This window comes from Platalea leucorodia (assembly GCF_965183815.1).
Source record: "Platalea leucorodia genome assembly, chromosome: 6".
In the NCBI taxonomy this organism is placed as follows: domain Eukaryota; kingdom Metazoa; phylum Chordata; class Aves; order Pelecaniformes; family Threskiornithidae; genus Platalea; species Platalea leucorodia.
In genome coordinates this window covers 57,608,856-57,633,158 of record NC_138828.1, presented here as the reverse complement: position 1 = coordinate 57,633,158, position 24,303 = coordinate 57,608,856, and the positions used below count along the sequence as shown (strand labels likewise).

Below are 24,303 nucleotides of genomic sequence, written 5' to 3'. Positions count from 1 at the left end.
AAACCTTTCAAATTATTACCTATATTGAAAAAATGTGAATATGCAGTGTCTTATGACTTCCCTGAAAAAGAAGGATCTATAAAAACATAGAAACTTTCATTAAAACCCTAAAATGCCTCCCACTCCTTTTCAAATCAACCTTAAGTGACAGAAAAAATCCAATTCATCTACCTGCTGCATTATGTTTATGATAGTCAATTATTTCTGGAATGGAGTTAAAGAGATGTTTTTCTGCGAGGTAGTACTGCTTCGGTGACGTCACTGTTTCTTTTATATGGTAGTGTCTTATTCCTGATGAACCTTCTCTGGAAAAATAATAACAAAGACAATAATAATAAATAATAATAATAATAGCAACAACAACAACTAGTAATAATACAATATCATTTTTGTGACTTTTTTTAAGAGGAGCACATCAACTAGGAAAAGGAAACCAAAAGGGCCAGCGTGGGCACCCAGTATCACACGCTTCAGGAACAGCTTGAATATCAAAGATCCCGAGCACTGGTGACTCGCCTTCATCTCAGTGTTCGGACCAAGTTGGAGATTAACCCATAAAAGGTTATTTTTCAGCCCAGCAAGCTCCCGCAAACACTCGGACTGGCAGGAAGGAAGAGACAAAACAGGGTGGGAAAGCAAGGCCTCCTTCTTTGAGTGGCAGTTCAGGTCTACTCTGGATTAAAGCAAACGTGACCTAACCATGGAGTCAAGAAGCTTATTTTAGTCACCCGACTTTTCTATCACAGCACCCCTCGTTTCTCTGTTGAGTTCTCTCCTGGACTTTCCTCCAGCCCATGGATTTGGAGACAGACGCATGGATTCGGACAAGATAAGGTGTGCAGAGCAGTCACAGAAACTCACCCTCCAAATTTTGTATAAAGGGAAACTGTATACAGGCCAGGCTGACTTGAATCTCTCACCACAAAACCACCTTCTTTATCCTGAAACACAAGCACATTGACAGTTTTGTACAAGTGGCTTTAAGCTGCATATCCCTCTACTCCTTCTGCGATTTGTGCGTGCCAAAATAAGCATTTGCTTTAATAAAAGAAGCTACTTTAAGTGAATTTCATGGTTAATATTGCAAGGCTGCTGTACTCACCTCATTTCTGAGGAGCTGCTCTGCCTTGCTTCTGTTCAGGTTTCTGCTGTACCACCTGCAACACAACATCAGTAACCAAAACTTCTCCAAAGTGCATGATTTCTGTAAGATGCTTAAAGTAAAGTATTACAAAGCTACAGATTCAATAGTTTTACAATAACAAAGGTCTATGACTGAACTTTAGCTAACGTACAAAAACCAGTCTCTATTACATTGTGCAGTTATCCCATAAAAATGCCCTGAAACAAATCCAGTGAGACCCCAATAAAGTTCAGGCAATGGAACTAATTTTTCAGGAAAAACACTTCTCAAACGCACAGAGGCTGATGGCAGTAGTTGCTCTGAACAGCAGCCCGAGGGCAGGCTGACAGCCCCGGGGAAGCAGCTGCCTGCACACCAGCTGAGCCACCTGTGGAGCTGGCTGCTAGACTGCTATTTCATTGAATCACAGAATGCTTTGGGATGGAAGGGACCTTTACAGGTCATCTAGTCCAACCTCCCTGCAATTAGAAGGGACAGCTTCAACTAGATCAGGTTGCTCAGAGCCCCATCCAGCCTGGCCTTGAATGTTTCCAAGGATGGGGCATCCACCACCTCTCTGGGCAACCCATTCCAGTGTTTCACCATTCAGTAACGTCACAGTTCTAATTGTCCAGGGAGGACCCACCTACCGAAGAGGAGGTCAAAAATGAATTAAATGTTATGGTTGCACACCCCTGAGCTCGGTGCTGCATGGGCAGGTTAAAGCAGCCATGGAAGCACTGACATTTCAACCAGCTGCAGCAAATAATATAAAAAGGGAAAACATGTTGCTTGCAAATGGCACGGTGCAATCATTTTGAGCTATGCTGTCACGGTGGTAACTGAGCAGGGAAGTGGCACAGCAGCCTCTAATCAAGTTCTGATGTTCCGGAGATAGTGGTTTCTTGTAGTTAGCAGATGACCTGAAGTAATCCTCCCTGGACTGCACGGTGACTCAGAATAAGGGCCCCAAGGTAGTAAGGCACAAAGTGGCTGGACCAGATAAGGCAGCCCAGTTCCTTCCTTCCCTTTCTGCCAGCCCTGCAGCCCAGCCCGCAGCAGCGCAGGGCTCTTAGCAAGAGCCTCTAAGATGAGAAAGCAACAAAGAACAAGTAATTCCCTCTAGCGAAGCTGAGGGCAAAATCCCAGAAGAAATTCTACCTTCTGTCAAAACACAGCAGTAGGAGCCATACGTGGCTGAGAGTAGAGTTTTGGAGCTACTAATGTGGTTTCGTAAACTTTTTTTTTTTTTTAATTATTATTTCCTTACAGCTCCATTTTATCTAAAAGTCATAAAATGCGTCTTAAGTTCTCAGGCATAACAGTTTATGCTGTACTGAAATTTGAGTATCAAGAACAACAGGCTTGGAGACTATGGTGTTAAATTTTATCCTGATGTTCTTAAATAAGTACTCCATAATTAAACATCAACTGGAAAAAGCATTTTTTAAAAAAAGCTATACTTTTATAGCTGATAAGTTATACGCTTACACTGAGACTTAAAATGCACTGACTGATATATTTTCTTGAAAATTAGAGCTGCCTTCCAAAATCTCTGATCTGTTATGTTTACTTTGAATGATTTCCACTGTTTTCTACTCTACTATCACTGCCACGCACTTTGGATAGACATGTCACTTTAATATTTAAAAAAAAAACATTCAGCACACTAATAAAGGGTAAATTTCCTTGAAAGTTTCCCTTTGCCTATCAGAGAATTGGGAGGATTTTTTTTGCTTTAATAGTGATAGCCTAAAAACTACATGCCTGATGGCCATCTCACTGTCTTGACTCTACATTATAAATCACAGCAAAATCAATGAAGAGAATCAGAACAAATACATGCCTATTTCAAATATTTAAGTTTGATCTCAGAGATAATTGCTATTGTACATAAATAATTGCTTTCAAAACTTTAAAAATACATTGTCATTCTTAAAGCATAGGTTTCACTTTATGATATTCCAGATTTTAATTCAAATATTCACTTACTCATATTGATCAAGGTTGTTGGACTTCTTTCCTGTTACATAGTTGCTTGGAATATATCCTTGTTTTCTAAAAAAATATATAATACATAATCTGAGTGAAAACTTGTAAAATTGCAGGCGTAGAAGACAGTGTTTCACCCTGCTAATTACCAGAGGTCCCTCGCTGTACTTTATTTGTTACTGACCCACCCCCTCTACTGCTGGTTATACAGTAACTAATTTTCCACATCAGTATCTGCACATTAACTTTCAGTGCACCTAGAGAAGTGACAAAGGCAGCAGAAGTGTCCAAGAAAACCAGCAGAAGAGGTGAAGAAGAGTAACCCTCTGCCGCTCTGTCACTTCTGCACTCGGGGGTCCCAGTCAGTCACTGGAAATACGTTTGGAGCCTGCCACAGCCTGCTAACTTGCAATTACCCCTAACATACTGCAACAGGGACTGCAATATTCAATAAATATTGAAGTATGGAGACTTTCACCTTTAAAATCACAGGGAAAAATTTTAATCCAGGGAAGGTAAAGTTTTAGTCATTAAGGCATCTCACTGCAACTCTCTCTCAACTCATTCAAAGATTGCCCCTAATGCTCCAGCTATTAAATAAGATGATGATTATTCAAGCCTGGAAGTCGGAGCCTGCTGAGCTGAATGTTAACCATATTGCTCTCTAATGAGCTGTTCCCCAAGGAAGCGGGAGTACTGTACCAGTCTAGTGAGGCTTTGCAGGCTGGCTGATGCTTTAATTGGGAAACCATAAACTCTTAAATTGGTTTCAATATGGGAATAAAGATATGGATGATATTTCAGGGCTGGGGTACAAAGTGGGGTCTAATACAGTTATTTGTTGACACACAGTCAATATAAACTACTACAACATGGTAATAGCCTTATAAACTTTATAACAAAAAATAAGGAACTCGTGTTTACCCATATTTGTCTCTTGCCGTCCACCAGTGAATGTCATTCTTCTCAATCACCGTATATTCTTCACCTTTCTCTAATCTTAAATCATGATGTTCTGTAGGCTCAAAGTCATACATTGCTACCACTATCTCCTCCTCTTTGTTGCCATTTTCTTCAACTGGCGGAACAGGCGGCGGAGCCCTTCGCTGAAAACAACCCAACATTATCATCAGTCCACTCTGCTCTGCTCAACCCCACCCTCACCACAACACCAGTGCAAACCAGCCGAGCATCCCGGAGGCAAAAGCTGGGCTAGTTCTGGGTTGCCCCAGGAGTGAGCTGCAGTGGCCCAGCGAGGCAGCCGGGGCACGCGGAGGATGATCGACGCGGGTGCTACCCATGGGGCTGGCTCGCGCTGCAGCTCTGCAGCTGCCGGCAAAGGGCAGCGCCAGCTGGCGTTTGCTTTCCAACCCCCTCTCCCACCAGCAGCACAGATACGGCTAATAGGTGCCGCTAAATTTCAACGGGATTCTGGGCTTGAGATAGCCTGTGATGCCCATTGACGTGTACAGAAACAGACCTTTGCTGTAGGATATGGAAAGAATCACAGGAAATCTAAACACCATCTCAAAACCCAGCAATTATCTATTCAATATTTTAAAGACACTACCTACCGCACTTTTTTCTGGCATTGGAGAGGGCAATCTCGTTACATCTAGAAACAGAGCATAGGAAAGGATCTGTGTCTATCCATTTAGCTATAAATTTAAAAACTGAATAAAAGGTTTAAATTTCAGGTAAGGTTTTAATATCTTTACTAAACTATCCTGAAGGCTAGTTAAGTCAGAAAGACGAGACAGGTCTAGTTAAGCATTGGGAAAACATTGATTAAATATTCTTGCAGAAACATCCTAAATCGGACGGCAGGCTACATTCACCACAGGATTTGGCAATATCTGTGCCACACCTGAGCGTGCCACAGAGAGATCCCCAAACCAGCCCCCAGATGCAGAAATATATGAGAAATAAAAAAGAGATAGAGATAAAAAAAGGTATATAAAAAGGAAGCAGTGTTCTTGTCACCATGAGAATCTCAAGGTCTGTTCCTATCAACATCTGCTTTTCTGAAAAAAATAATACTCCCCCTGACCCTTGTTTTGCTAAATAAGGCATAAACATTGTATGTATTTTTATTACTTCCCTTAGGTCCAAGAGTATTTTTTTCTCCTGTGCTGCTTTTTCCCCACTTAAAAGGTTGAGCTGTATGTCAGGTTTTACACCTTCCTGATGAATAAGGCTGACCACAAGCCACTGTTTAGGCTTCAAGTCTTTCAACGCAACTAAATCCACAGGTCCCCACCATTCCCATTTAAGGGCCGGATGTAGGAATGATCTGGGCACCACTGATTTCACTGGGAGGTAAGCAATGGCTCCATTCCTTTTCCTACTACAGAATTTTCCTTAAATAGAGGACTAAATAATTACTGTATCCTTCTGTAGGACAATATGGCAGTGAGGGTCATGCTTGCACAGCTTTGCATGCTACAGCATCCGTTGCTGAACGAGCAGAACCTGTGATTTGGATGCTGGAAGATGCACGTGCCTACGGAAGTCATGGTTCATCCAGGCTCAGCATATGGACATTTACAAGCCTCTAAGAAAATTCAGTCATGTGTCTGTAAATACATTAAGCCTTCTTGTATCATTTTTACACTGGTATAGTAACACTGAACGCAACACAGTTATTATTCTTTCACGTGGGTATGTAGAAGTTATTTATTAAAACCAAAGATCTGGCAAGAATTTCTAGCTGAGTCTTTTTCACCATCAGGTTTTATCCTCAGTCTGAGGTAAACACTTGGTCAAATAAGTTTCAGATGAGAAAAACAAACCAAGTGAAACAAATTCAGCAACCTCAATGATTCCTTTCAGCTTTTTCTGAACATTTTTTGGGAGGACAATTCACTGGCTTTTATATTTTTTACAAAATGCTTGGAAATGAAACAAACATTTTGATTTACTTTAGGCGTAGTATCACTGATTCACTCTGCTCTATAAATTTGCCTAATATCTGGAGTGTTCAGGTGTGATGACAGGATCATATAAAAAAGCAGAAAAATACACCAAAACAACTTCATATGAAAACATATGTACTTACTGTTTTCAAAAAGATTGTATTTTTCACAGCCAGGTGCTAATTTTTCTGTCTGTCTGCAGCATTGATAAATTCCCTCTGTCCAGAATTTAGGATGATATTTTACCATTATATTGCTGTTGTTCTTTATTTCTACAAGAAGAAGAGTATATATTGAAAGATATTAAAAAAAAAAAATCTGCAAGAGGGACATTTTTAATAAATATTACAATACCTTTGACAGTAGGCATAATCTTCACTTATTGGCCTTACTACAGCACTGCTTCTCTTAAGGACCTTCTAACGAGTTTACAAGGGGTGATATAATGATAGTAATGGACATTTTTAGGATAATACATGACTTTATTCCAGAAGAGAGTGCTATACTCCCTGCCTAAACCGGCCACCCCAGCAGGGGCAGGCATTTGGTGCATCCACGAAAGCAGACCCAGGCACCCACCGGCACCCTGTGAAGCAGTCAGGCAGCTGTGAAGGCCCTTTTCTTTTTATTACTGCTGCAAGTAACTCAATTTCCTCTACAAATAGTGTTCTGGAGGGAAAGATAGCTGGCATTTGTTGCTATTCCGTGGCACAATGCCTGTGTTTGGCTTGAAAGGCTCTTTACCCCCATCCTATGGGCTTGCTGAGTTTCAGAGGTTATTCCCTGCCCTGTAGTCCCCAGCCCGGGAATTATTTCTTATTACTTTACAGAGCAACTGCAATTAATGTGAACATTTGATGGTGGCAGAAACTATTAGGATGTTCTTGAAAAAAAACATCTTTACTCACTATAATAGCATTTATCAGATCACATCTCAGTGGAGATGCCTCCTGTCATTTTACAGCAGTGTAAGACCATCATCAGGCCTGCAATGTTGTTTAGCTACATTCAAACAAAATTTTTCAGTGATGCCACTAACTAGCTTGGACAAGCTTTTTGATGATTTACACGTTGTGCAAAAGCATAGAGTCAAATTCTGATTGCAGCTGGACTTCACAAATGAAATTAAATCAGTCTGGGTGTTTGATACTCCCAGGACCCATTATCACGTGCTGTGTATGCAAACGATGAGCTGGCCCAATAAAAATAAAAATCAGTGGATACATGCAATAGGAACTCTACCATTTTATTTTCTAGCTTGTTGTGGGTTGACACCAGCCAGCAGCTAAGCACCCACTCAGCCTCTTGTCCAGTCCCCCGCCCAGCAGGATGGGGGAGAGAATAGAAAAGAGCAAGAGGAGAAAAGTTGTGGTTTGAGATAAAGACAGTTTAATAACCAAAAGAAAGAAAAAAACCAAACAAACAAACAAACAAAAGTGATGTAAAGGCAACCACCATCTCCCACAAAGCAGACCAATGCCCAGCCAGTCTCTGAGCGCCGGCCAATACGGAAGCCAAAAAACCCCAAGCCCTGTCTTCCTTTATCGCAGTTTTTATTGCCAAGCATGACATTATATGGCCTGGCATATCCTTTTGGTCAGCCCAGGTCCTCTGTCCCAGCTGCGTCACCTCCCAGCCTCCTGCCCACCCCCAGCCTCCTCGGTGTGGGGGCAGAGGGAGAAAAAGGCCAAGCCTCCATGCCCTGCAAGCACTGCTCAGCAGCAACTAAAACACTGGTGTGTTTTCAACACTGTTTTGGCCACAAATGCAAAACACAGCACCAAGTTAACTCCATCCCAGCCAGCCAGCTCAAGTAAAGGCATCTAAACATGGCAGATGTTAAGTATGAGCAATTTCCATTACCTTCTTTCAGATTCCTCACCCACTGATCCCGGCTTTGTGCACTTGGTGCAAAAATATAAAGCGTATTAGCATCATATACAACCTGGGGGGGGGAAACACAAACCAAATATAAAAGAGACATTTACCTGTTAATATTAATTTATTTATTCCTCAGGAAACAGAACAAGACAACTGACTCTTACATTTGGGAAAATTAGTGTCCTCAGCCACAAAATGCAGAAACTGGGAGAAGTTTATTAGGGTTTACTATTCATATATGATGGTTTCAGTAGAATAAGGAAGGATTTTGTAATGGTAAATTATCTTGAGAGTATTCCTTAAAAATGTTTGCTTCACGCTTTGCTTTGTTCATTCTTCACCATGTGTTTTCTAAAAACAGTTCAATTTAATTGCTAAAGCTATTTCCTAATCAGATATCCTTTGTTCCCAGCCATTTCATAACTCCTTGTGATTCTGTACTGCTCTGGGGTGAATCTTGCTTTCTTTTTCTTCACTGCTTGTACTGGTGGAAAGCAAGTATTGCCCTGGAAGAAAGGGGCCAGAGTCCCCTCTCCGGCAGTGGAATTCACCCCCACTCCAACCATTCCCTCTATCGTAAGCAGGCACAGCATCAAACCCCCCCATATCTAAACATTTCTTTTTCCCCTCTAAGCACTTTGTTTTCTATGTTTATTTCCATTAAGTTCACAGTGGAAGAAAATGCAACAAGTTTTATCTTGATTTTCTTATTCCTATATAATTTAATGGTAATTTAATTTAATGTGAAAGAATGAAGACAGGGAAAAGGGGCTGCCAGCTAACCTGTTTTGGAGGAAGACCAGGACAAGGCACTTTCCAGGCAAAACCCAGGCGGAGAGGGTGGAGAAAAGAGAAAGACCAAGTGTATGAGGCACAGCTCCCAAGGGAGGGGACTGCAGGGGGAGCATAGCTTGCTGGGGATGGGTTTTAATCACTGATCCTGAGCCACCTCCCCACACAGCCCCAGAAAGCCAGAGAATGGGCTCCGTCTTTAGAGATGACAGTAATTTCAAGCAAGTTACATCCAAATGGCTTGGTGCTGTTGAAAAGAGCACTGTAATTTATATATTTTATATAAAAGGAACATACCTGAAATGGATATTTATTTTGACAGGGAATAATACCATCGCTTTTTACAACTTCTACACATTTAATCCTTGAAATATCCACAGATCCTTTTCTGTACTTTTTCTATAAGAGAAAAGCAAAAAACATTATGTAAAATAACTGATTTATCTAATTCTCTTTTTTTTTTTTTTTTCCTCCCAGCAGAGACTTCTTGCTTTCTTTTCCACTTAGGATACTGATGTTGCTTTATCTGCAGAAGTCATTTGAAAAATGAGAGAGAGAGAGAGTATAAAGATCTACAGTTGTGCAAGTACACAGAGTACAGTGTAATTGCTTAGTAAAAAGTTCCACTTCTTTCTATATAAAGTTTCCAATCAGTTGTAATCATAGGCTTAATCCACTCTTCTTTACACAAAATAAATTGAGTACAGACAAAGGAAGGCTTCCCCCTTGCTGATTTTAAATTATGATTAAAATGGGTGAGGAAAAAAGTGCTGATGCATCATCTCATCTGCTCTCTCACACTGTTGCTGAAGGGCTCCCACCCTTTTGTGGCTACCACTGTGTTTCCCCAAGTTTCCAGAGAAACTGGGATGCTGCTCAGGCAAGTTCCTGCTGAGGCACGAAGCAGAAGCTGGGAGTGAAGCCCATCCCTGGACCAAGCTGGGGTTTGTGTTGAAGGAACTTCTTTGACCAAGGCTTGCAGAAGCCCTGAAGCAGCAAGGTCAAAAGCACAGACATCTGAGATTTGGCTCACCTAAATTGATAATTATGAAGATTTTAAAAAAGGAAAGGAGTGCCCATGGTGCTCAGCAGGTGCTGCCCAACGTAGCAATGCATGGAAATACAGTGTAGTTCAACACTCCAGAAAGGAAGCTCCTTGGAAGAGCAGCCCATAACTGGAGGTGGTGTGTACTGAGCTTTAGTCTATGTGTAAAAGCAATAGGAAATAACAGTGAAGTCTGCACACAAGCGGATCTTTTTAAGGTGGCTGTTTCTGAAGGAATTGTTCAAAACCATTTTCCTTTACCTGAAGCAGAAGAGGTTAAAAAAGAGAGCCTAGCACAGAAATTTACAACGTGTTCTACTACATGGCAAAGGGAAACACATGAACAATACATTTCTGAGAGCAAAATGATGATGAATCTACGGAGACTGTGTAGGGCCACCTCTCACTTTTGGGAGAACCAAGTCTCTAATAGGAGAGGAAGTTTCTACTGGAATCCAGAACAAAAATATGGCAGCAGCTCATGGCTGGTCCTGAATTAATCCACGTCAAAAATTTTGACTTGCCAAGCACATCCAACACATCCAGTTCGGAGTGCAGCTTATGAAAGATGGACACTGTTCACACAGTGTGGAAACAATTAGTAATTACTGAATTATTTGAGATACTCCAATCCTTAGTCAGCTGCCCTCTTCTCTCCTGAGGATGGAAATTTAGCCCAAATAGCACAAGTCTGGCATAATCGTAAGGAACTGAAAACACAGTCTTATAAACAGAAGCAAAAAGCGACTTCAAATATAGCTGTCACGATTCCACCACGCTAGAAACACAATAGTTACTACCCATGGAAAACATGGAAGTTTCATCAGCATTTAAAACACATTTAGTACTCTGTCTCTTATGTATACTGTTATGCAGAAAGCAGGCAGAGAAAATGTGCATGAAGAATTCATGCACGTCATGGTCAGCATCAGGAAGAATGACAGGAACTAAGTTAAGATAAAGCTGTAACTGTTATTTAACATCAGAAAAACCAAAAACAATAAAAGAAGGCCCAATAAGGGGCTTCTTAAAATCAGGGGGGGTGAACAGAAAAAAAAAAAAAAAAAAAAAGGATTAGGCATTTTAATGAACCATTAAAAAAAAACCAAAACATAAACATTACCATGAGCTGTACTACAAAGCTATACCAGTTTATGCTGAAAAATAATTTGCACCAAGTATGCAACCTTGGATTTTTGATCAAAAAATTGTTTCAAGTCTTCTGTTTATTTTATGGTATCCCCTTACTTAAACTTTGAGTGCCCAAAGTAAAACATACATTCATGCAAATGCCAAAAATTGAGTTACTGACGTCTACAACACTTGGTACAGCAGCAAGTATTGCTTTTCCCTCCCCTTGTCACTGCGTGGCAGGCCTGGCAGCTTCAGGGCAGGAGAATCTGAACGAGATACACTTTTTCATGAAGCACAGAATTCAACGCTCCACATAATTGTGTTGAAGACACCTCTCCAGATCTTTTTTCCTGCACAACAACATACAAAGAAAAAACGCTTGCCACTTCTGTAACGTATCTACCCAGGTTTCTGTGTCCAGTGGGGTACTCATACATTGCTTGGATCCCATCTGCTGGTTAACTGACGTTGTGGGACAGAGAGAGAGATGATATGCATTGGGTTTTTTATCTGGAATGACAGAAATTCCTCAGAGGAACAGGCTTTATTACTTTCTCTGAACCCGCCTCTCCATCAAGACTTAGATTTTCACGCCAATTCCGGCATTCAGTGAGCGCTCACTCAAAAGGAGCATGCATCTGCCAGGAGGACGAAGGACAGGAATCCAACAAAATAATCAACTAACATTTTGGGGAAAAAAAATAAAGCAAACCTCCTGATACACAGCACATCATTCCAGTAATCATATTTCCTAAGTCGACCCTTTATACACTTCCATGATTTAAGGTGGCTCAGTTTGCTTCACCATGAGATGCTAAATTAAGCCAACTCAAAGCTGACCTGCCTTACAACTCAATCCAGCCAATTAAGCCTAACATCAGAGAAGACTATTCTATTTTTGCATACTTTACAGATTTAAAAAAAACCTTACATCTGTGAAATTAAATACAAATGTACTACTCCAGACATGTTTCAGATTGCATCAGAAGCAACAGTTATTAATGGCCAGCAGACTTCAAGTTGTCAGGTGTGCAGCTGTGTTTTAGCTCAGCATTTCTCACTATTAAACCAAGGGGCACAGGAGCAGGAAGGAATGACTCAAGAAAAACGCTAACAAGACCACTGCAAGTTCTCTCCCCTCTCTACTTAAATGATTTCCCATTACAATGGGACATCTTGCACATCATCGCTGTGTTGCATTTACTCAGCAAGCCAAATGGCTTGCTCTAGACCCAGGCGTGCGGCAAGCATGAAATGCAGAATCAAGGGAGAGCTCAAGCCCTGAAGTAGTTGGGAAGCAGAGGCGCAGGCATGAGCCAGCCATGAGAAATCCACCCACAACCACTCTTCCCAACAAGTGACCTCTGCTACAAAGAGACAAAAGTCGTACAATGGCTAATTATGCAATGTCAAACCATAGGAGGCAGAGGGACATGTTTCCTGGTTGGTTTTGGAGGTAGAAGATGGCTAAGATAGTAGAAAAAGGTTAGATTCACTATAGAATTATTACTATTTCACCAGCACATTCATGCATGCTGTCTCAGCTGGACAAAAGTATTAACAGAGGATTTGGAAAAATCACAGGCCAGTGAACCCAAGGCACCTATGAAAGCTGGTCCACCCCTTTTCTGAAGATAGATGTATGCCTTTAGAGGGAGGCCTATAGAAGGACACATGGTTAGAACAGCAATAAAGGTCTAAAAATACTATATCCCTATAAGGATTACAAATAGATAAAAATATGTGCTTCAAAGTCACACTAAAGGTTTGGGGTTTTTTTAAATGTATCTGCTTGCTGAAAATAACAAAAGGGAAGTGACTATACAGAAACTACTATACAAAGCTTCTCAAAATGCCATATGTACTTCATACTTGCCTATGTTTCAAAAACTTGATTTACAGTTTCAGAAGCCCTGTTCCTTGCTCACAATGAGGATGGCCAGTCCAGGCAGTAAGTCTTGTTTCCATGCAATGCAAAAAGAATAAGCTATTCCTATTATTTAGCATATAAGACAGTAATATCAAGAAGTTACAACACTAGACCTACATAGTCAGATATGGAACAAATATATGATTACACAATTTCTTTCAAAAAAAAAAAATCTTAGAATACAGGAAGACAAGAAATATCTAAGTGTTAGATAAGTATACAATCAAACAGCTCATCCTCTGCACACTTGGAATTACTCCTCTGCTGAATCTAGTAGCTTTACAGCTTAAGAAGCCCCCATTCTCACTATCAGATAAAATGTTTCTTCAGTGTATTTCCTCTTTGCTGATGAACAGATTGTGCTGCTTACCCTCAGAAAAGTGGGGCTGGGGGCTTAAACAATACAAAGCACTTGGAAAAAACCTCAATGGAAACACACAGAAGTCAGCCCAGCTTTCAAGAAATAGCTAGATTTTGTTTCGCCCATGCTGTCTCGCTCTCTCTTTGTTCTTCATACTATTTCTTTCTCCTACACTTATCCCCATGTAGGAAACCCTGAGGTCATCAGCATGTGACCCATGGAACTTTTATTCTCAAGTATAAAAGATCTCAGCATTACGGACTTCTCCTTTTATGGAGCTGCTCTGCAACTTTAGAAAACCTCAGAGAAGCCTGGCTAACCCAGCATCCCCTGTAGAAAACTTCTCTGGCAGAATATGCTCCAAAGCCAAATGCAAGGGTGTTTTCGGGTTTGAGGTTTTTGTTTGTTTGTTTGTTTTTTAAATAGCATTGCCATTTAGTGATACAAAGCACTGGATACTGCTGCAGTTCCCTCTTGAGAGGCATTTTCACCCAAGCAATTACTGGTTATGCAAATATAATTACTGTAGCTAGGTGTTAGGTGGCCACATTTTCCATCCCCTTATTTTCCAGTATGTCAGATATGTTGAAGAATGCCCTGCCTCCTTTCAATTCATTTTTTTAATTATTATTCTAAGAACAGCAAGTATCAAGTATTTCTATTCACCTTTCCAAAATAGCTAGAATCGAGATAAAAAGCAAGAGGTGATTATTATTCTGCTCTAGTCTGACCTGATCCAAGATCTGCCCCTTGGAAAGAATTTCAAGAGGAAAAATAATACAAATATAAGTGAGAAGGAGAAAGTCTTAAACCCTGTCCTGCAAAATAGGAAACCAAGAATTCTTTACCATGGCCTGGCTGCTCAGCAGATGCCAACCACCAGCACTGAAGAGACCGAAAAGCACAACAAGAAATTCTCCGCAGTAGCACTGATGCAACTTCCTAACCATGACTACAACACATTATCTGTAATTTACTTTTCTCCTGCAATTGAGAGGCAGTCAGTCATATGTACACAATTATGATACATTGTACATGTTACGATACATTGCTGCAATCACATAAGGCAGCAATATAAATAAGAATAAAGGACACACAATAAATCAGCCAGGCCTCCAACCATGTCAGGCCCTAAGTCACCTACAACCTCTCAGCTTTCAAAATAACTAGCACATAGCTTCAGGTTCTTTCAGACGAATCTTCTGTTCCCAGTTTTCTGTGAAGTCTTCACAGAGCTCTGAGTCTGGCCAGTGCAGCTGTAGCATTTCTATCCTGTTTTCTCCCCTCTCAGGGCCATCACTCTGTCCGCAGGGTGACTGACACCTTTCCTTCAGCCAGCCCTCTAACACAGCCTTCATGCTATCTGAACACTAGACTCGAACAACTTGAGACAAGAAGGGAGGAGAGCCCAAGTCCACGAGCATCACAGGCAAGTGACCAGAGTACCAGGACAGGACCCGAGAGGTCACCTAGCCAAGGCACCAGCTGCTTTACCTACTCTTTCAAGGTTCAGATGATGGAGTGCACAACTACAGAGCTGAGGGGGTTTTTGTCTTTGAAGATTCCTGTCCATCACCAGTCCGTCTCTCTGCTTTAAACGCTTGCTGCTCTACCAACCCTTCATCACACTCCAGGCTTTTGGGCACCTCATCCTTCCCACTGTTCCTGAATCTCACAGGCAAGTCCACATCTTCCTTGAAACTTAGGGCCCCAAACCAGATGCAGCACTGCAGCTGATGCCTTATCATCAGATTGTAAGGATTCACAGTCCCATTTATTCATCCTAACGTAACATGGGCCTTTTTTCACAACAACAGGGTATCATTGATGCATATCCAGCTTATCATTCACTATTCGGTCACCAGGGTCCTGCTGGACACAGCCTGACACTTAGCTACTTATTCCCATTCCATATTTGAATATTTCAGCATTCCTGGCTAAACTTTTACCTTTTGCACTTATCCACACTGAGTCACAGTCTACAAAATAAAAAAACCAAACAACCAAACCCACCACATCGCTAATCCCAATATACCACTTTAATTTCTAGACTTGTTTTCCAAAATGCTTGCAGCTCCTTCAAGTTTTATGTCACCTGAGAACTCAACAAGCTTCTATTTCAGAAACAATTTCAGCAACAATATCACTAGTGAAAATACTGAAATGAAAGACAGGACACCCTATTCACGACAGTCTGTCAACATGAAAGCAAGCCACTGATGCCTACTGAACACTGTACCAGTTACCCACGTGTTCTGCAGTCAGATTTACAAGATGTTTATATAGGTCATTTCTAATGCCGACATCTGAAAATGTCTCATACAGCAGTGTCAAATCCCTTACTGCAATGAAAACACAGGATATCTGCTGCTTCTCTGCTACCCACGAGACTTGTTACCCACGGCAGAAAGAACAGAGATAAGTCTGAGGGGTTTTTTTTTTATTCTTGTCAAATCTTTGTTGGCTGAGGTGCAATTTTGGTATCTTGCAGGTACTTTCAACAAGCCTGTTTTTTCTAGCACTTTTCTGGAAATTATCTTCATAGCTTACAGTTTCTCAGCTTCTCTTCTGCACTCTTTTAAAACTAGGCCTTCTCTAGCCTTCCGGAATCTCATTTATTTTCCAGCATCTCATTTACCTTCCAGCATTTCCTTCTTAACATCTTTAAGACTCATCCACTCCTGTCTAGTCATCAGTAAATATTCTTATCCATGCCGTGTCAGTGTCTCAACAACTACAACCTACACTTTTCAACTTCAACTATGTCTAATTTGTTCCATCTCATAAACATCAAAATTCTTCTAGAAAGATAATTATTGCAGAACCTCATTTTATATCAGACTTTTCTTCTGGTGGATGTTATAGAGAACAGGGAATCATTACTGCAACATAACCAACTTCTTTTACAACTTAAGTTTCTTTATGACTTGCTCTTTTCAAGTGAGTATTCCCGTGCATCGATTAAGCTGCCTCCATTCACATGAATAGCTTCAAGTTATTTCTCCAATTTGAACAGTTCTCACTTGCACCTGCTTCAAATTTCCCAGCTGTGCCTACTGTTATCTGTCTTCTCTAAGTTTTTCTTAAGTGGTACAAACAGAATATTCTCTATCCAGATGGATGTGACAGGCATCATTCTAGGTGGGATAACTTGTACATACATCGTTGTACTTGCTCAGCAATATAATTTATGCTGAAAATCACTGTTACAAGTTAATCATTACACCTTTAATTTTTATATATATATGTTTAAAAGAAAGCACGTGTGTGTGTGTGTGTGTGTGTGTTAAACTATCTATCCTGACTGCACTCTAAAAATTTTCATTCATTCTTTTTCTGACAATGCTGGGGAAAAAAAAAACCTGTCTTTAATTCCCTTAAAAATTGCTAAACAGTAAGAACTGAACCTCTCAGAGACAGTTGTGAAGGTATGTCCCCAGTAAGGACAGCTAAGGTCTTCTACGCGATTCATGTGGAAGTGTATGTCCACTTCTGTTTCCTAGAGGGGAAACAGCAGCCAACTCACAATCCTCGTCCAGATATAGCTGGAATAAAGTTATGGTGCAAACTTGCAAGTATTTTAAGAAATCTCTATCGTTACTACCTATGACTTGGAACAAAAAAAGGCCTTGCCAATCTACTCATTTCAGAAGCTATTTATCTTACATTAAAAAACAAGAGTAATCAGTGAAATTATCAGAAGCATTTTAATACTGAATTGTGCTTTCAATTTATATGAAGAATTAAATCACCTATGCAATAACTAAGGAAACCATATAAATCAGGGTAATTAAGTTAAAAATCATAAAGGATAAGCACTATAGGAATAAACAACAGTAGAATGAATACACATTAGTCTTCTGTTAAAAAAAGAAAAGTAACTAGCATAGCTTTTTGGAACTCCAACGTTGTTATGCTCCAAAGGAAGTATTTGCACAAGATTAGTGTTGCAATGAAGCTACACAATTTTACCCTGAAACCTGCAGCTTTAGGGTGGGCCTCAGACCTTTTAAAGTTATTTTTCCTTCCTTAAAATATCACCACGGTAATTTCAGTAGCTTCTGTCTCCCCTCTATTCAAATTACAAGAACCAAATACAGCTCTTGCAGAAGAATCTTTTTTCCTTAGGAAGAGACTTTCAAAATTAGCAACACCCAAGAATGTTCAAGTTTTTATTCTGCTTTTTTTCATTTATATCCTGGTTGAGTTTTGTTAGTTGTAACAGTTCTTCTGTTTATACAAGACAGTTTTCACACAAGTCTGATCCTGATGGCAAATACCACTACTGCCAGTGAAGACAGGAGCACCCTGCGCCTCCCAAGATCAGCTCATCGGAGAGCCGCCTTCTCCTTGACTCCACAGAAGCATCCTTCTAAAAAAGACTCTTAAATGTTTTCCCTCTGGGGCTATTATTTGCCTTCTCTGTAGAAGCAAATGGTTTCTGCATATTAATAAATACCTAAGTGCTGTGCCTACCCAACTATCCTCTGTGCAGCCCCTCCAGAGCTAACGGGTATCGCAGCACAGACTCTCCCCCATTTTGTCCTCCTTCTAACACTGCAGACCCCCATTCACCCAAACACGCAGGGTAACCACGGGGACCAGGATTTAGCCTACACCTTTTGAAAACACAAAATCCGATATAAACCATTTATTGCTGTAAACTGTAATCCATACAGCGAGCACGAGCAAACAATAAAGATGCCAAAGCTTAAAGCAATTTCACGTTCATAAGCTCATACTCAGCTTCATGCTCAAGGTCAGGGCAAGCTGCCGTGGGCTGGAAAGGTTAATGCGAGCATGCCGCGCCATGTGTGGGAGGACAGTAACCAAACCACACACAGCACACTTTCAAACTAAAGAGTGTCACTGCTAAGCAAGCTGAGAGAGAGAAATACCACGGTGAAAGGGAACATTCAACAGCTCCAATAGATACGAGGATACTAACAGTCCACACATTGATAACAATTCATAAAATTATGACCAGATCTGTGTCAGCTCTGTGGAAGCACCACACTCATGAGAAAGATCAATGTGAAATTTTTCAAACCAACAAACTAGCAGGACACCTCACTTCTGCAAACCAGCTCCTTTCAACTATTCCAGTGACGAGAAGTGCTTTAACACCTACGTTTATTATCTTGCTTTCATCTCAAAGAATTTGCCTTACCTAAAATGCCATCTAGAGCAAAAAACCTCTAGTCTGGTGACACTTTTAGTTCAAGCGATCTGCTCTGTTAGCATGAGCTAACTAAAACTTGTGTGAAATACATGTTACCTGCTATCGTGGCCATTCTGTTACACAGCAGTAAGCCTGCTCCAGTCAAGGCCATCAGACTGCCCTAATGTCTTCTCCCAGTTCAGAGACATCTTCTGACCGTTCATCGAGAAAGAATTCACAACAGCAAAACTTATTGCTAGACAAGGAGAAAGAGGACAAACCAAGAGTACTCGGTGGACCACTCTGGTGGACGCAGTAGCTTGAATGCTATTTCTGTGTGGTTTGTCCTGTTGACTAACTCGAGAGGAATAAAAGATGGTGTTCTTTGCAGCAGCTAAGCCACTCTACCAAGGGGGGGGGGGGGCTCTTGCACCGTGGGACAGCAGCCACCAGGTGTACTGGTAGAGCTGTAAAGTGAGTATTCCTTCCCATTACAACTGTTCAGCTGATATTTAGCTGAAGTATTTCCAATTTCAGTAATAAGGTGGTCTCCTAGATAAACACTACGGTTTGATTTTCCAAACAGAGCCAGCTGAAAGTGTGAATGCACCACACCTTTGAAAATAAACTCCACAGCATTTTAAGTTGAATACGCAAGATATGAGGCCACTTTTGACAGAAAATGGCCAAATGTACCTAGGGCCATGCATATATGAAGTTACTTCCACAAATGTCTCCTTGGATTTCAAACCTGCACTCCCTTCAAGATGAAAGCAGCAATTTGGAAAAAGTCATACTAAAACTTTAGCTAAGTTTTTGCTGGTCAAAAATACAATAAAAAATTCCAAATGAGATTTTTTTTTTTTTTTAATTACTGCATTAAATATTTGATTTTCAGACAAGCAGGTTTATTTCAAAATTACTTAACTTTGCTTATTAATTTCCTACAGATTAGTATTTTTTGATTTCTTAGAAGAAAATAGTTCAGGAAAATGAACAGAAGCATACCTGAAGTAGTATGCTGAGCTTTCAAACCACACAAAACTGGAAAGAGATTTCCTAATAAAATATTTCATGCTAGTGTTTCCTCACTAGAACACTACATGCCTTTGCTATACAACCAGATTACCTGGAGAAGTTAGACTGCAATCAATGACTCCAGCTGACACCAGTAAGCAGAGTGCAGGAGTCCTCAAGAGCAAGGGCCAGTTTATACCAAAATGCCTACTACTTCCCACTTCCAAACCACCGTAGTTACTAGTGTCTACGTAAATCTGTTTAAAGCTGGCTCAGCAAGTCTATAATGCATACTTGAGAACACTGTACATATCTTAAGTCTCTCTGACTGTGGCATATTCAGCTTTATAGCACATCTCCATACTCGGAACAGGAAGATATGCACTAGATCAAATTTATAGCTGTTATTGCTGTTTAGCTACTAATCGGCAGGCTTCTGTGCTTGCCATGGGGCTTGCTTGCCTTACTGTATATTAGAATCTAGTGCTCATTAGTAGCTGCTTTTTGCTTTTGCTGCATTGCTTATCATCTTACTCTGCTGTGCTTGGGAACACTTTGATAACAGCAATGGCGATGCGCCTGGGCTGGCAGATGGCCAGGGCATCACTACTGTTTCTGTGCTGCTGTACTGGCCAGGCTGGAGCTCCAGCGTGAACTCAAGTCGAAGGGACTGTGACCTGTGGATGAGTTCACGCGGGAGCAGGAAACCCTGAAGCGTCTGTGGCCATGGATAAGCCTATGCCAGATCACATACATCTCAAAGCGTCTGTGGTTATGTCTGTGCCACAGCAGGTATACCTCTGAAGGGATTGTGGCCCAAGGATAAGTCTGTGCTGCAGAAGGTACAGCTTGAAGCATCTGTAGCTGTGCATCAGGTCATGCTGGAGCACCTCAAAGTGTGTGGCCATGGATAAGCCCACGACAGAGCAGGTACTCCCCTAGAGGGACTGCAGCCATGGGTAAGGCCACGTTGGAGCAGGCTTAATTCTGAAGGGACTATGACTGTGTGTAAGGCCACGCTGGAGCAGGTATATCTCTGAAGGCATTGTGGCCCATGGAGAAAGCCATGCTGGAGCAGGTGCACCTCAAAGTGACTGTGGCTGTGTATAAGTCTATACTGCAGCAGGTATACCCCTGGAGAGACTGTGGCTCATAGATAAGGCTCTGCTTGGAGTAGGTACACCCCTAAGGGACTGCAGTCTGTGGATAAGTCCAAGACAGAGAACGGGCAAAGGGAGGAGTTCATTGCAATGTTAAATGCTGTGGTCTGGTCCAAATGGGCCAGGGTTGGAGCCTGTAATGCATATACCTTTAAACTGTTGTAACCCATGATTTGAGTTGCATGTTATAAGAATTACTAAAGCAGGAACCATCTGAACCAGTGGAGGAGAAGCCTTACAAGAAGCAGTGCAAGTGCAGCAGTGACCTGACCTGAGCTGGCTTCGGTGCCCAATAACTCCATGCAACACACCACCTCTCCTGTCCTGAGTGAGCGACCACCGTCACAGATGGAGCCCAAGTCACGGACTATATGAACTCAATGGACATTTGTGGACATTTTACAGACATTTCACAGAGGTGGTCCATAGACTAAGAGAATATCTGTGTATTATATCAAAGGAGGGGAAGGGGGGTGGGGGTGGGTAATGAGAACATATCAGATAGTGTGAGACCTGAGCATGATGTAAATGGTATAAAATAAGGGGGGGGAGAATGTGCTGATTTTGACTGGGACAGAGTTAATTTTCTTCATAGTAGCTAGTATGGGGCTATGTTTTGGATTGGTGCAGGAAACAGTGTTGATAATACAGGGATGTTTTCGTTATTGCTGAGCAGTGCTTACACAGAGTCAAGGTCTGCTTCTCACACCACCCTACCAGCAAGTGGGCTGGGGGTGCACAAGAAGCTGGGAGGGGCCACAGCTGGGACAGCTGGCCCCAACTGACCAAAGGGATATTCCATACCATACGACATCATGCTCAGCATATAAAGCTGGGGAAAGAAGGAGGAAAGGGAGGACGTTGGGAGCGATGGTGTTTGTCTTCCCAAGTAACCAATAAATCTTTGTCTTCATTACAAATGGAATCCATCACATTCAGATCTCATTAACCACTTTCGCAACATTAAGGAAAAAAGACAGAAAGTACTCTTTCCAACAATGACAGCTGATAAACTATTAAAGGCTTCATGAAACTTATAACGTTAACTCAGCCTTTTATATGCTTGTAATTGTTAGCCCAATAGTGCAATAATGGCATTTCCCCAACATTTACACTTACTAATTCACAGAATTTATGCCAAAAAAAGCCAAAACCAGAAGCCATCTCCAGCTTAAACAGAATATTCCTCTTTTCTGACATTAAAAATTAATCTCCGTGATGCTTAAGGCAAGTCAGTTCCTGATGTATCTTTATTTTCAAGCTTTAACACCCATCTTTTTAACCAGCCTTAAGGTGATACTTGTCCCTTTTTTTTTTTTAACCAAACAGCATAATGCCCAGAAGAAATTAAGCCATAAAAGCCATGGTTCTATTGGCTTCCTACACAAAATAAGTTTCCCATGACATTACTCATAATTGTAGAGCTTTGCACAGGTGACCTAAACCAGGACTCTCCTTCCTCAGGTTTCTGTGCTTTGAAACCAGTCTTGAAATTCAGCCTCTTTACTGATTCTGTAGTTATGCTTCATCGATAGCTCCCACACCTCCTCCATGACCTACAGTCCAGCAATAGTGCTAAGTGCAGAAGCTACATTTCTCCTTCTCATGGCAGCAGTGCAGCTCCAGCTTCACTGTAGGCACTTTGCACCATGACAGGGTGCCTGAGCAACTTGAAAGCACGTATAAAAAGATTTAAATAGGTCATGAGCAAGTTTAAACAAGATTTTGCCCTGTTGCTAGAAGTCATGCTTGCGAGATAATCGTTTATTGCTCCAAGGAGGTATATGACACTTTGTCAAGACATAGGACAGAAAAAAATAGAGAAGAGCGCTTCTATAACATGCAGTTTCTGGTCAAAAAGCAAGTGATCCCCCACCACCGGCTGCACAGAACAGGGTCAATTAAAATCTCTCAGCAGCATTCACAAGAACAACATTTGCTATGGTTGACTGCTTTCTGTTGTCATAAATGTTCCACTTCTGTCACCAGACATGCCAAGCATCTAATTCTGTCACCTTATTTACAATCCCGACTCGCCCACACTGAGTATTAACTAATCTGGGTAACGAGATTTAATTTAATCTTGTTTTTAAAAATAAGTGGTATGACTATTCACACGACCACAAACCCTGAGGTCTTCTTGAACTCTCTCTACTGAATTCCCATAGAAGTCAAAATGGAAAAAACAAGAAAAAACTTCAGTTTGTCCAACAGTCACACTGGGAATCATACAGTTGCCTAGAGGTGCAGAACTCAAGCCACCCTTGGCAGACTGCTACCACTGCAGTTATGTGATTAAAATGAGGGTGTGGGATCCTCTTGGCTTTGGATTCCAATGCTTATCTTACCAATCTGGACTTTGGATATTGCCAAGCCTGAAATGAGATCGGTCCATACCTATCCTTTCATCTGTCATATCTTTAAATTCAACCAGCGTACACAGTAGTCACATTTATTTCAGCAATAAACCTCCAACTATTCAGATGGGCCAGAATGATTTTAATCTCCAATATTTTTTTTCTTTTTATATAAATTTTTGCAGCCAGAATATAAAACTGTCTTACAGTAAACACAAGCTTGCAGCCACCATCATCAGCTTAAAAAAAACCAAACTGATAAAACCCCCAAACTTTTTCCATTTCTGCTGCCCAGTGACACAAAGGAATAACTACCACTGCGTCACAGAGATCTTAGTCACAGTAATTTTTTTTTTTCCAAAGAGACCAAGTATTGCTCACAAAAATATTCAGTGTGCCCCTCTAAGATCAGAGCTCATTATTTTCAGACAATATTGTTAATAAAATAAAATGCTGATTAACGTTTAAAAGAATCTAAAGCGGGAGGAACAGTGAAAATGAAAAGGGTTTGAGGTTGGAAAGCTATGTGTTACGGCTGAGCCAGTCTAACAACCTGCTGATGTCAACAGTCAGAACATCCTGTCCTCCTCCACCACCTGGCACCGTCTCTGGCACTTGTTAGATCCTGCACCGAGCTAACGCAGCTTGCTAACCCAGCAGAACACTAATCCAGCAAAAATAAAACCAGATCAGATATCTTTCTGATGGTTAGCAAGTTTTTTCAGAGCAGTATGGATTCCAAGAAGTGCCAGGACCAATTCAAGTGGATGAGGGAGGCCTGCAAGGGCTAGGACAGGGAGGAGACAGACCTGCCTCTTTCAGCAGCAAACTGCTGGGCTAGCATAGATGTAATGTATATTTTCACCCCAACGGTCCTCATCTCAGGCTGGAAGGTGTTAAGCAGTTACTGCCTCCACAGCTGAAGGCACTATGGGCAGCCCTGCTCCATCTCACTGCAAATAAAACGAATAGTTTAACCCCCTTCTCAGACAGATCCACCAGTCAGTCTCCTGGAGGGTATTGTAGCTGGAGGACATTAACCTGCAGGGGAAGGGGAAAGCTCAAGTGGTAACTTCTTAAAGGGCAACAACTAGACCTGCAAAACCTGTTAGTTACATTTCTATTTGACCTGACTGTGAGCTAGCAGAAGATAAGCATGCAAGACATTTTTCACAAGGCTTTTTAAGCCCCCACCTATTTATTCTCTGGGAGAAAAAAAGAAGAGTATTCTTTTAAAAAAGATTTCTAAAATAAGTACATATTTTAACTCCATAGTCAGTAAAAATACATAAATTCATATTCCAAGGTGGATTGAAAACTGGCTGAACAGCCAGACCAGGAGGGTGGTGGTCAGTGGCAAAAAAAAAAAAAAAAAAAAAAAAAATCTAGTTGGAGGCCAGTAACTAGCGCTGGACCCCAGGGGTCAACACTGGGT

General features: G+C 41.2%; 1 protein-coding gene across 2 annotated transcripts in view; it reads right to left on the bottom strand.

Annotated features, from left to right (window-relative positions):
- The window catches only part of TEC (tec protein tyrosine kinase), a 54,958-nt gene that overhangs the window by 9,445 nt on the left and 21,210 nt on the right, over positions 1 to 24,303 (bottom strand). For both annotated transcript variants that reach the window (XM_082315311.1, XM_082315310.1), the window contains 9 exons: positions 9,001 to 9,102; positions 7,894 to 7,975; positions 6,174 to 6,302; positions 4,690 to 4,730; positions 4,040 to 4,221; positions 3,116 to 3,181; positions 1,103 to 1,157; positions 862 to 941; positions 172 to 305 (listed from right to left, as the gene is read on the bottom strand). In XM_082315311.1, the coding sequence (XP_082171437.1) occupies positions 172 to 305; positions 862 to 941; positions 1,103 to 1,157; positions 3,116 to 3,181; positions 4,040 to 4,221; positions 4,690 to 4,730; positions 6,174 to 6,302; positions 7,894 to 7,975; positions 9,001 to 9,102 (871 nt within the window). The remainder of the gene's footprint in view (positions 1 to 171; positions 306 to 861; positions 942 to 1,102; positions 1,158 to 3,115; positions 3,182 to 4,039; positions 4,222 to 4,689; positions 4,731 to 6,173; positions 6,303 to 7,893; positions 7,976 to 9,000; positions 9,103 to 24,303) is intronic.